Consider the following 13,712-nt stretch of genomic DNA (forward strand, 5'->3'; position numbering starts at 1 on the left):
TCTGTCAGCAGGTCTGCCCACAGCCGCACCATTCCCAAGCGCTCCTCTCCGGTTTCCCAGCTGACGCCTGAAGCATTGGGGTCCTGCAGAAGGATGCTCCGTGTCCCGTTGTCCCTCTGTTGGCCACAAGGATCTCTCAGCGCTCACGCAGCATCCCAGGAAGATGCCAGCACCAGCTGGCACGTGCCCACTCAGGAGACCGGCAGTGGGGGAGGAACTGGGTCCAGCCCCTCTCCCTGTGCATGTCTCCAGGGCAGGCACCTGTGGTGTCAAGCCATCCTCACCTCCTGCCTTGTGAGCCTGGCCAGCAACACTTGATCCACGTAGGACAGTGGCTCCAGGAACATGTTCTGTTTTAAGCAACTGAGGAGGGTGTCCCAAAACCTTCTCCTCTCTTGCTACTGGGAGAGGGAGAGGAGAAGGCAGGCCTAGAGCAAGAAAGGAATCGGGAAAGTGTAATTTGCTGCCAAAAGAGGTTGGTTTAGCATTTCCTTTAAATGGCTGGTTCTGCTCCAGGGATGGGTGTCAAGGCCTGCCAGAAGCAGCATGAGGTCAGCTCCTGATCCCTCCCCAGCCAGGACTGTGCATGGAGCCTGACCCAACCGGACCCTGCGCGCCGGGAGTGGACCCCCTCCTGCCCCTGTGGCCAAGGACCCTGACCTGCTGGCTCTGATGTTCTGTGCCCACCCCAAAGTGCTGCAGAACGCCTCTGGGAAGCGGGGACCTGCGCTTGCGTAGCTATAGAAAGGGCAACGAACAGCCCCGGGCAGGGAGTGCAGAGCTGTAGGGAGCAAACCTGTGGAGCTACCAGTGTGAGCAACATCTCCCCTAAATCGTTTCGGTGGATCATCTGGAAGGAATTCCAACTGCGGCGGGGGCAAGGGGGACGAGGCAGCTCCTTGCCAGGGAGGTGAGGGAGCAGCCCGCTGCCAGGCGGTGCACGGATTGCGCCAGGCAGTGTGTGTTACAGGCGGTTTTGCAAGCTGCCCTGGAAAGCCGGGCAGCTTCCCAGCCTGCCGGTGGGAATCTCACTGACAGCAAGGCATTACTCTACCCCTAAAGCACTGGGGGCCTTGCACAGCTGCCAGGACAACAAACTGGAGGAGCTGTTTCCATGTCTTGAAACACAGGACATCAAGTGAGAAACTTGAGTATGGAAAGAGAGATGGAAAGAGGCCAGCATTGGTGGGCACCAGCAGGGTAAGAACGTACAGAGGCTCCTCCCATGGGTCCTGCTGCCAACCACCCCATGGAGGATGTTTCTTTCAAGATGTCCAAGTAAACAAGTCTCTCAATGCAGACCTTTTCCTTCAGCCTCTGAAGCCAAATGACACGCTCCAGAGAGCAGCTGCACCCAGCGCCAGCAGGAGCCAACCCCTTCCCCAGCCCCTCTATCCCATTACCCCTAACATTTCCCCTCCCTTCAGGTTCAGCGTTAATCAACACCCGTTCCTCTCGCTCCCCAGACGCCCAGCAGCTCCAGCAGCGAGGGCAAGCCTCAAAGGTGGGCAAAGAAACAGCGCAGAGGGCCATCAGGCGGGGATGTTAGTGCCAGCTTACGGCTCTGCAGAAAGCCGTGCCCTGCGCTGCCTCCCACTCCTCCTGCAGCATCTCCTCATGCTCTCGCACCCTGTAGCAGCTCATCTTCCTCTGCCAGGGGCTGTCCCGTGGACACAGAAGCAAGGCTAACGCCTGAGCCCATTTACTCGTCCCTTCGGCAAGGCTGAAGGTGCTTCTCCGCTCCCTGCAGACGAGGGTGAAGGGGCTCTCGTCTCCTCCCTCTGACAGGCAAGATGGGAAGAGAAATTTAGGGAAGAGTGTGCTGGCCGCTAAAACCATTACACCCACAGCAGCCCATGTGCCCACCCCCCTCATGCAGCCCAGCACGAAGTATCTCAGGCGGAGCAAACACGCTTCCCCTTCCCCTGAGAGCAGCAAAACACAGAGCTTTGCTCAAACTCCTCCTGCCAGTCTCCTGCATGTCCCACCACCAGGGAGAAAGTGTCACCCCACAGGAAGAAGCCCAGAAAAAGGGATGACAAACCATACGGAGGCCAGACTAGAATAAAACAAAAACATCTGCTTAAAAATTCAGGGCCCAGCTCCTGCTAAAGATGCCGGGACTTTTGAGATGCCCAGCAAGGACAGAGGTGAGCTCGCTCTGCCTCTCGTCTCTCAGCACAAACCTTCTCTACGATGAGAGGCGCTCAAGCATGTTACGAGCACAGACCGTGCTCCCCGCTCCCGGGAATCATTTCTGGTTGAGATAACTTGTGGTCTGATTGACAGTCCTCAGGAAACAAGACAACCCTCCACCCGCTGTATTGAACTGCAAAGGAGGCGCCTGGGGCAGCTGGAGGGTGAAAGCTTTGACCTCCACGACTATTATTTTCGGTAATGGCAGGTAAGATAGAGAAATCAATTTTTTCATGGCATATCTGAGCTTGGAGGAAAGAAAGAGGAAGCGACAACCATCTTTTCAGAGAGACAAGTCGCTCAATACGGAGCATGGCTCATTTTGACTTCTGGGCACTGATTTGAAAGCCTGCGTAGACATGGCAAACAGCATCTGCGGCTGCAGAAACTGCTGCCAGCGTCTCCATTTCTTGTGGTCTTCCCAACACGTGCTACCTGCTGGAAACGCGGGGGTTTCGCTAGGGCTGCTGCAGTCACTGCAAGGCTATTCCCCATCAGGTAACTAGGAGCACAGTGGCAAAAATAATTACATGGGTGGTAACAGGACACAGCTGAAGAGGAGAGGAGGACTTACCTAGGCAGCACTGCCTCACTGTCAAGCCACAGCTGGTTCTTAAGCAATACAGGTTAAGCAGCAAAGCAAGGCCAAGGTTCAGCTGCACCTCTTGCATGTTCAAAAGGTTTCCACATCCCTCTACATGAAGAGGCTAGACGCGAGGGTACGACCAGCCACCCCCCTCCAGCCTCCCACGGCAAGAAGGGAGCTGCATCACCCCAACAGCCCGGAACCACGGGTCCGGCACCTGAGCGGGCACCAGGCTGCCCCAAGCAGGCAGCAGGGCACCGAAGACAAGGTTTGCTCCTTAGGGCAGCACACAGAATGCATGCCCAGGAGAAAAAAAATAAAAAAAATAATTAAAAAAAAAAAGGCAAAATGGAACACATGCAATGCTTCAGGTCTTTATTGTTGCTGTAAAGTCACTGGTAAATGGTTAAAACGTTCTAAGATAATAGTGAACTCTGAAAACTAAGGCTTTCTGTAGGTTTGTAGTATCCTGGTGTTTCACACAGTGTACATATAAAACCAAGTTATAAAAACACAGATCTTTTTTTTTAAACAACAGACCGATGCAATGCGCAAAACTAGGAACTACATTTCATATGATTAAGACAACACCTTACAGACCAGCTTCAGGCCTTGCAGCTTTGAAGCCAAGAGAGATATGTCTTGGGCTGACACCCTGCTACCCAGCTGACCTTGATGACAAACACAGATGGCAGGATTTCAGCCTTCTGTTCCGAGCAGAGAGAATGAAAACCCTGACGCTGATGAGGAAACATTTCACTGAGCAAACGAGAGGAGGATCCTTAAAGCACGTCACGGATCTCAAATAACTTTACGCCAGACCTAGGAAGACCTGCAGGTCCCGCAGACGGAGCAGTCGCTGCCGAGCAGTGCGGCTGCTGGGACCGCGAGGGAAGGGGAGCCATGGCAAACGTGCTAACGAATGAGCTGAGTCTCGTGCCAATATGCATCCCATGAGACAGGGGTACGTGATTCCTGGAGTACTAGCACCTTTAACCTAACAGCACTGAAAACCCTTCCAAGTGATTTACCCAGCACAAAATCATAGAATCATTTAGGGTGGAAAAGACCTTTAAGATCACAGAGTCCAACTGTAAACCTACCACTGCCAAGTCCACCACCGACCCATGTTCCTACATGCCATCTTGGTGTGTACTTTGAATAGGGAAACAGGGTGAGGACAAAACAGTCACCAAAAAAATCTGTGTATTAGTACCTTCTGAGTAAAAGGCTACAATTTGACCAAAGAGAGAAAAAAAACCATTCACAAAAAGATCTTCCTACAGTTCCTTAGCCACTTTTTAAACAGAAGCTTCTACATCCACAAAGCTTTTCCTTGTTATTCAAAGTTTACACACCACACACACACACACACACCCCGCCTTGCATTTCTAATTGAGCTGGAAAATGTTGCACATAATCTGAAAATTTGCGTCAGTCAGAAAGCCGAGACCCTTCCCGGTGAGAGGAGGATTCTTCACTTCCCACGTGCTGCCCCACGCCACGGAGCCAGGCACTGCAAATGCGACATGAGCAGCTGACAAGATTATTCTTTCTCTTTGATCCAAATACATGAGAGAGGAGGCTGAATTACAGACTTGCAGGATGTTTACCACATTACAGTAGGTTACGTGTTTGACTCCAGCTGGGAGAAAACCCCTCGTAAGGGTCAGCGATGGATTGCATACGATTTTCAGAGCCCAACTCTGATCACACAGAAGTTAAATCTCTCACCGCTCCATGACCAAGACTCACACTGACGCTTCTGATACATCTGAGGGCACCACAAAGTTCTCTGAGCGACTGAGAAAAGCGAAGCTGGTACTTATGTCACCAACATCGATAACCTGTCCTCCAAAGCGATTCCTGAACACTCTATATTAAGGCGATTGGAGTGGGCTGGCCATGGCTACTCCTGGTGTGAAAGCACAGCCACGGCTCAGGACAGACTAGAAACTGCCTTTTAGCTCTCCTCTGCATTAACCATAAAGGAGGTTTTTTGGTTTTCCCTTGCGGTGAGCTACCTGGGATGTGCAGGGAATCGCACCAAAGGAATATCAGGCAAAGAAAAACCAGGCGATGTCGAGTTAAGGTGCAGCCATGCCTTTGGTATCACAGAATCACGTTTTAAAAAGTCCTCATAGGGCAGAAAGGATCCTTCCACTCGTGACAATGAAACACCAGCTGTCAGACATCAGGTACTCAAATATAAATACGAAAAAATCATTAAGAAACATAACCCTAAATATAAACCTAGTTTTATTCGGTTTTAAGAAAAAAGGGGTTTAAAAAATTAGAGTAAAACAGATGGCTTCAAGTACTTTCCACGTAATAAACAACTAGTTATAAGCACAGATTAAAAAATACTTGTCACCTTGCAAGGTTGACTAGAAGCTGGTGATTCATTCAAAAAATGGCCTTTGATACAACATGTTTACTACTGTAATTTAGAAGAAAACAGATGTGTCTACCATGCTGACCCAACGCTTGAGATACTCAACACAGTACAAGATAAATTTTGCATTCTATACTTTCCCATTTCATGGCAATGCCACTCAACGTATGGCGTCAGGCCACCTCTGTTCCGCTCAGACACGCCTTCGTGCAATAAACAAATACTCAGTAAGTCATGAAAGGTCTGCAGCAGTACAGTTCATCAAGCGACCTAACGTTTTTTTGAGGTTGAAAACCAAACCCAGCCTGGTGTCTCGGAAGTGTTGATCCAGTGTTTATGTCTTTAACCATGTGAGCGTGAACATGACTTTTGTTATATATGACAAGGAATGCACTTGCAAGTGCCTTGTCTGAGTTTAAACCTTCAGATTTTCTGAATGTCATGAAAATAAGGGGAAGTATTATAATGGGACCCCAAAGAACCCCCAAAAGTTGGAAAAGTAATGATGCCAGCAGGCAATCAAAGACAATATTGCAAAGGGAAGATGTAGCTCGGTTTCCCTGTGCTGTGAGAAGTCTGAAACCCATCTCTTGCACCTATAAGGAGACAACCACTGCATCAGGGGCATTTCAGCGGGTCTGGCTGACACGTGCAGAACAAGCAGTCTACGGACACTTTAAATGACTTAGGAAGCAAAGTGAAAACCAAAATACATGCTTAAAAAAAGATATTTCGCCTACTCTGAAAATTAAATGTTTTCAAGCAAATAATGTCTACAAGGAAAACGTTTTGAAAAACATTTGCCAGCTACTCAAGGGACAGACACTTGGTTTTGCCTCTAGGAGAAAAAATACCAATAAACCAACAAAAAATTAGCTCCCCTATCCTGCAGCTCTGTATACTACAGGAGGAACAAGTCTCCCACAGCTAAGAGGGACAGCAAAACAGTATGGAAACAGTGAAAAATCCAAACTTAGCTGCACAGGTCTATTGAATAATCAGTTCAGATTATTTGGAGGCAGAGCCAGCACTGTTTTCTGTACTAAAACACAAGACTGCAAGGTTTAAAATCCTTCTGAGTGACCAAGTCAGAACAATTGAATAGTGGTAGGTTCAGTAGTGTTTGGAAAAGATTATGCAAAAATATAAGTTTGAATATTTGAAATAGAAAAAAAACAACGGAACAACTTCTCCTCCAACTTCCACCTACCATCAAAACATCGTTAAACTTACCAGCTGTCCAAATCCGGTGCTTCCCTTATGACAATGCGATTGTACAGAAATCATACCTCTGTCTCCTTTAGCTGGACAGTTTGGGTTTCTGCATGAAAGTTCAGTGCATGTCACAATTATTATCATCCTTACGATTGTTCAGTAATCCAGCAATTTGTTTCTTAATTACAGCAGAATGCAGTTGCTAGCTGCTTGCAGAGGCAATGTTGAAATTACATTCAGAGATAAAAACTACCACTTTCACGTGTAGCAATAACTAACATTTTTCTTTCTCTTCACAGAATCGAGTGCAAATGTCTAACAATGGCAATAATAAAAGACAATTCTCATGCAAAAATTCTTCCCTGTGCATAAAATTTGCAGGACATCTCAAAATCACCCATTTTTACATCTTTCTTTACCCCAGAACTAATTGTTTTTTATTTTCGTGTTATGGAATTTCTGTTGCTTTTTAAAATATCGATGACAAGCGAGTTCAATTAGTTCCAGCCCACCAAATATCTTTTGCTGCACGACAAAAAAGATGATCATGGCTGCAAAATACCACTGCACAAAGCTGTACAGGTACAGCAGCACCAGCATACCCAGTGGGAACACTGTCCAATACAGGAGCGAGATGCACTTAACCGTGAGGACCCTGAGCTCGGATTTACACGGAGGAATAATGCTTTGCCCTGTTGCACTGAAGCATTTTCCACCTTCGTAGAAGTGTCGGAGTCTCTCCTCTTTCTCTTCCCAACGCTTCCGGCACCAAAGCTGCAGCTCCTCCTTGGAAGTGGGCACTGTCTCTATGGGATATCTCTGGACGTGGAAGTGAATCTCCTTAGGGAAGTTGCCATTCAGAAGGTGCTTCTCTGTCTGAGGAATGTTTTGGGGGTATGCCACAGTTATGTCATGGATAGCATCAAGATTGTCACCTAGAACAAATAGTTTGGGGAAAAAAGATCAATACAGATCATGCAATCATCAGAATGCTAATTTGCTCCAAGCTGTGATTAAAAACCGTCCAACCTGTGGCAGAGATCCCAAAGACATGTTAGCTATGCAGCAAATGGTTTATCTCCTAGAATCTCTAAAGGCTGTGAAAGGTCAAACTTTTCCCAATTATTATCTGTTCTGAATCTGAGCAAAAAAACTTTGGGAACAGAATTATACACAGTTCAAACTAACCTAGAATCACAACAGGGAGCAAAAGGATAAAGTAAAATTTAAAGGAGAGAAGATGCACATCTTGTCTTGGATAAAGAACACAGTACCTGAGACTAATCTTCAGTTATTCATACCTGTGCTGCAAGCTGAATGCTTTTAACTAATGAAATCACACACAATCCTAACCCACTGAAGATTGAGAAAACATATGTGAAACATATAGCAGCTAAATATCAGAGGCTCATTAAATCTAGGGTATCTCACAAAGGGTGAGGAGCACCTCTGTAGCTCAGCCAGCTTTGCAGAGCACTCCAGTCAGCACAATTCCCCCAAACCTGACCAGCCGGGCCTGCCAGGAGGCGAAGCTGCTCCCTACCGCGCTCCACATCTGGTGAAGACAAAGTACAACACAAATGGTGGAGAAGGCCAGCTTTAAGTAAACCACACGTTAGCTAGCCATTTGGGTAAAGCGAGTATAGTTAACCATTTAAAAAGCAACCACAGATCAGAAATTCAAGGGAATACTGAAACCCCCTCTACTCTTCATTCCCATGCCTGGTTGATCCAACACTCTCGAAAGGATTTCAATACTGCCAAAGTGGGGTTTGCTAACACATCTTTGTACTAAGCGTTTTTTATATTTTGCACTTCCCAAATACCCTCTTTATCCCCCGGCCTCTGACCAGACATTCTTTTTCGATTTCATAAAGTAAATTCTGCTAGTGTAAAACCGATCTAAAAATAGGCACACGGTGCACTGGATGTTGCATAACTGTTAAGTTCTGCCAGCAGTGATTTATCCCGCTGTTTTTATTTGGCTGGCTGGCTCAGGGCAAAATAGAATCAGAGACTAAAAGCTGTCTCCAGTCGCAGCGACTGAAGCCCTTCGTTCTCACAGCTGACGTCACTTCTTGCAAAGATGATCAAAACCTAGTCTTTAGCCCTGCTCCCCCTTTTCATTTGCTTCCCTTCCCTGGCATTTTGGCTTTCCTTTACAGCTCTAAAAATGACAAGGACAGAATAGAAAGCTACTTTAAAAGGCCACGTTCAAAATGATGCATCTAAAGTTCAACTCCAAATACCGTAAGAGGGGGGAAAACCGTATTCAGCTTTTCAGAGTCTTTTATAACTGTGCTGTCTTACAACGCTCTTTCTCGGACAGTTTCGTGGTAGGTTACTTGGGTTTTTAAAGAGCTATATATGGCTCCTCAGAGGCGATCAGAGCAAAACTCAGTACTCCAGCTTTTGTCTAGCTATGGGATCACATCCCATCTAAGCAGAGCATCACTCTCTTCTGCACAGGTAAAACCTTTCAGATCTCCTTCCAAGGGATGCTAAAATTGGACGTGTCCTAGAAACCCAGCCCCTGCAAAGGGAAAGGCTGGCCAGCCCGCTGCACCTTAGCACAAAGCATTCTTATTTTGAGAACAGCTCGCATTTTTCCACCCCCTACTCCAAATACTTCTGCCATCAAAGGAACTACAGTCCTCCTACAGACCAGACATCCCCTAGTTCCTGGCCCAGCCAGGGGAAGGGCTGCTACACGCCTCTAAGAGATACCCAGCTCTTACAGCCTGTCTTCCTCCTGATCCTCCATAGCTCCCCAGGTCCTAGCAGCACATAAAACCTACACACTTCACCTCAAGAAGGAGGCCAGAAAAGTTCAGTCCCCTGAGATCCTTGTATGAAAAAAGCCTTCTATGAAAACTGGTTTGGGCTACATGAGTTTCTCACCCATCCTACAGTCATTTGTGTCTTTGCAGCTAAACAGTCAGTCTGCCATTATATGCAAATATTCTTGAAAAAGCAAGGCTTTACACATAAGGACCACTGGCATACAGATGACAGACAATAAATCATCAGATTTGCCTAAGACACAGGTTTTCTGACTGTGCAAGTGGGACTGGCAGGACTGGGCAGGACTCCCTGCACCCACACAGCTGGTCTGATCTCAACACGCAGATATATTTCTACCTGTGAATTCCTGACCAGGAACAGGGTAGCCTCTACTCCCATCCATATGGATTTGCAGCACCCCCAGGCAGATACCTACCAGCAGGGCTTCATGCCAGACTGTAGAAAGTCTACGCTGCATTGTGGCTTCTAAATTCGTTACCCAGAACAAATCTCAAAGAGCTGCATACAGGAGGTGGACATCATTCTTTCTGCATTACACATGGGGAAACTGAGGCAAAGGACGATTACTTGACCCGCTCAGCGTGTCCAACTTGAACCAGTATCTATCTCCTAATTCCCAGCTGCAAGGTTCATCTATTAAAGCGTATTTTACACAAGAAGAAATGAAACTTCAAAGGTAGATTTAGCATATCTGAAAGCACAGAAACATCAGAAAGAGAGAAGACCAGAACACCAGGTTTCATGTGCAAAAAGATTAGAGCCCTTCTCAACAGGCCCCTTGTTTGGGTCATACATATTCAAAACCTTCCCTCAAACGGCTGCCTGAAGCTTTAATTCCCCAGCAAGGCAAGCCTGTGGAAAGGACCAGCTTCAGTTTTCTACAGCTGCTGAAAGAAGCACGCCCTGCTAGCGTTACATGCAGTAAAGCTGCGGGATCCACCCTGCACACTTGAACAAAAAGGTTCTGTGTATTCTCCGCTGATTTATCAACGGCATCTTTTAATATGGACAGGGTCGATGCATCACTGCCAAACATGCTACAAGCTAATCTGCTGAAAAGAAGTTACCGCAGCAGATGAAGGTAGAACTTTCATGAGCAGGGACAAAACTCACTTAGCCTAGGTTTAACCAGGCAGTTTTGAACCTGCGTTCTTGACTCCAGCATCTTTACTGTCTGTTTCCCTCTGAAGTTCAGCGCGCTGTCTGCCGTCTAGAGATCAACATCTAACAGCACGTGTTTCAGAGCAATAGCAAGGTGCCAGTCAACCAGCAAAGAAAGCGATCCTAAGTGAAGACACAGGGCAGTCACTGATTTTAGAGAGGTTTTTTTTCCACCTGAATTTAAAGATCTGCTTAAAAAAACTGCTTTGCACGTTTTAAGAAGAAATTGCCCTAAGGGAAGCTGCATCGTTCTACTTCTCCAGTGGGTCAAAAAATGAAGCAAGCAAGCGTATTTGTTCACAGTTCAGAGAAGCTGATGGTGGACAAACCACATCTGAGGGATCTTTATCCTGCACGTATCCACATCATACTAGGGAAAGAATGAAGGACAGAGGCAATCAAATAATGTTCATAGCTATGCATCTGAGATCTAATTAACTTAAGAAACTGTCCTTAAGCCTACAATGTCAGGCAGGTAGCCCAGCTCTTCAGGACGAAGCAACACGGGTTTCAGTAGCTTTACAGCCCCATGACCTTCCTCCCGCAGCAGTAGAACTACGTATCCTTTATACCCACGAACAATACCCTGTCTTTACAAAAGCACCTCAGAAAAGGAAAGCTTACTACAGCGCTCAGGAGTGAACATAAAGTTTATTTGTAATTATTGCTAAGCTGCTATAAACTGCATAACATGCAGATGATTAATCCACGTGGCAGCCTCCGTTTTGGGATGACAAAATGCCTCAAAAGCACTGTTGTTCTTCTTTTTAACCTTTCTGTGCTCCAATCAAAGTTATTTATCTTTCAGGCTCTGTTGACACATGACATTACTTCAAGCCATTACAATGCACAGCTGGTTGCTTTGGGCACTGCGCTCAAGAGCTGTCCGAGGAAGAACTTACCAGGCTCAGGACCGAGACAACAGCATCAGAGAGATACCTTCTTAAAAAAAACCAAACAAACATTTCCAAGGAAAAAGGAAGACGTCTTCCTTCACTGCACCAGCTGTTCCATCACAATTTTTATTCTACGTTAGAAGTTGCAGCATCTGGTAGCCCAGCAGAGGAGGGCTTGCTGCAGCAGCCCGCCCCAGCTAGGGGTGAGCCTGAGCACACAGCTCCAACACACACGTGTGATACAGATGGGCAGCCATGGGCCAACGTGCACAAACCCCACGGCACTCGAGCCACCAGAACGGCCTCATCATGTCCCACTCGCTGGTTGATTAGGATGTCAGTGGGAATTATATCGATATATATTACATACAGGCTACGGATCCCTCCAGCAACTGGCGCAGACAGCCTATGCTGCAGCTGGTCCTGGGTTCTTGGTCCTTCCAGGTGCTGGCACCTGGACACGTGAGTCCCTGGGGCCACAGCCCCTCTGCTGCGGCTGGTACGCACCTCTTGCACACACTGGCAGTCCCTCTAGCAACTGGCCTTAGACACTCCGGGCCACCCAGCAGCTGCCCTTCGGATCCCCTCTTCTCCAGCTGCCTCGTGCAGAGACAGACAAACATACAAACTGGTCCCAGCTGACCCCAGACCTCACAGGCTTCTCAGCCACCAGCTTGGACCTTGCAGTCCCTCCAGCAGCCGAATTGTGACCATCTGACCAAGACTTATGGCCACTTTGGCACCCAGCTCCCAAGCCTTTTACCCTACTTGCCCACTAGTCCTGCTTGATAGTCGCTAGTGACTGCACACTGACATATGCACCCACACAACGGACACGGACCCTCCCGTCTCCAGTTTCTGGCACCTGGACCTCTATATGCACACCCACAGGGTCCTCTCACCCAGGAAAACAATTAGAAATGGGGATTAATGAGAAGATGGGGCAGACGGAGCCAGGTAAGAGCACTGACCAGCCCCATTACATGGGACCAGCCCTTTTTACTCCTTATTCCTCTACTTCCCCAAACTTGTTCTTCCCAAACCACCCTGAACCATCCCTTTCCCCACTTTTGGTTCCTCCTCTAAATATCCCATCATAAATTTTGCACAATCCTCAAACGTTCCTCTTGGGCACCTGGTATCGAGTCCCAGAGGCCTGCAAGCAGCAACGCTCCTCAGCCAGTGAGGGGATGGACGGCAGCCTCTCCCCCTGACTTGCTGATGGGTGTCACCCCTGGCCCACAGGCCGATGGCTTCCCTGTGACACCCTCGGAGCAGCTGGGGCAGGGGCTCTGCTTCTCCATCTGGGTTTTCCCTGCCTGTCCTTCGCATGCGCGCAGACTTACCTTTCATCTCACCACCTATTACAAAACCTCACAGCCAAGGGCCTCTTACTAGGTACAAAATAATGAAGTCACAGGTAAACTGAAAACTACTTTCAATTGTGTGTGTGTTCCACGATACCGTGTCAGCACGGTATTTTAATTCCACGCGGAAAAACCTCAACCTGAATGTAAAAGGCAGGATTAAACTACTTGCAACTTCTTTCAAACACGTTTGCAAAGAGAACAGTTGCAATTGGTGAAAACTGCCAGAAGTGATGCTCAGCCCCACAGCACAGCCCCAAATAAGTGGGCTAGCTGGAAGGATGCATCCCCTCTGCTACAAGCATCACTCGGGAGCTCAAGCACTGCTTGTTCCTCAGTTATGATTCACGTCAATGACAAGGACACTTGCTCACAGCCGGGAGACTGAGCAATGCTGAGCAAGCTCACTGCAAGACAAAAGGATCTATATAAGCAGCGCCTTGAGGGCCAAAATGATGATTCAGAACAGAAGCTCTTCAAGCCAAAATGACCATCAGTGAGCCAAAAATTGGATGGTCCCCAGGTAAATTCATGTAATGAACTGCTCCGACTCTCAGCAGCCTGGAATGGGACAGGCAGCCGAGTCTCCTTGGCATTAACAGTGGTGGCTACTACCCATTTCCATACCTAGCAAGGATCTCAGCAGCTGTAATTTGTCCTACTTTAGTTATCATTGACGCTACTTTAAATCTTACAAGGAGATTATACAGTCTCTTCCCCTGCATTGATCCAGCAGAGAAGATGCTATTCTTAACCACAGTACATCACAGAACCACGTGCCAATGAGTTATTGAGCCAGAATGGCGAGAGGTATATTGAGATGCTCTCGTAACAAAATATTTGTGATCACCTTAAAATAAGCTGTTCTGTGAAAAGTGGGACCAATATGTGAGGCCCTTGTCCATTCCACCTCCCACCACAATACAGCTATAACTGCTTTCTCCTGCAAAGCAGCAGACCTGTCCCTTCATCACACAGCTCCAGATGCTACCACAGTTTTCAGGCTTCCATAAAACGCTGGCTGTAGCTCCGCCCAACCCCCACCCCTTAGTATCCTCAACCTTGCAAGCATTCCCTTAGGAAACTCAACA

The 13,712-nt window shown here is 47.5% G+C and overlaps 1 protein-coding gene across 5 annotated transcripts in view; it reads right to left on the reverse strand.

The window, feature by feature from the left end:
• Positions 1 to 3,143: 3,143 nt before the first annotated feature.
• LCLAT1 (lysocardiolipin acyltransferase 1) overlaps positions 3,144 to 13,712 on the reverse strand; it is a 117,039-nt gene continuing 106,470 nt past the window's right edge. For all 5 annotated transcript variants that reach the window (XM_055725575.1, XM_055725573.1, XM_055725571.1 and 2 more), the window contains one exon: positions 3,144 to 7,327. In XM_055725575.1, coding sequence (XP_055581550.1) covers positions 6,819 to 7,327 — 509 coding nt within the window. In that variant the 3' untranslated portion in view covers positions 3,144 to 6,818. The remainder of the gene's footprint in view (positions 7,328 to 13,712) is intronic.

The sequence above is a fragment of the Falco cherrug genome, chromosome 13 (assembly GCF_023634085.1).
Source record: "Falco cherrug isolate bFalChe1 chromosome 13, bFalChe1.pri, whole genome shotgun sequence".
Taxonomy (NCBI): domain Eukaryota; kingdom Metazoa; phylum Chordata; class Aves; order Falconiformes; family Falconidae; genus Falco; species Falco cherrug.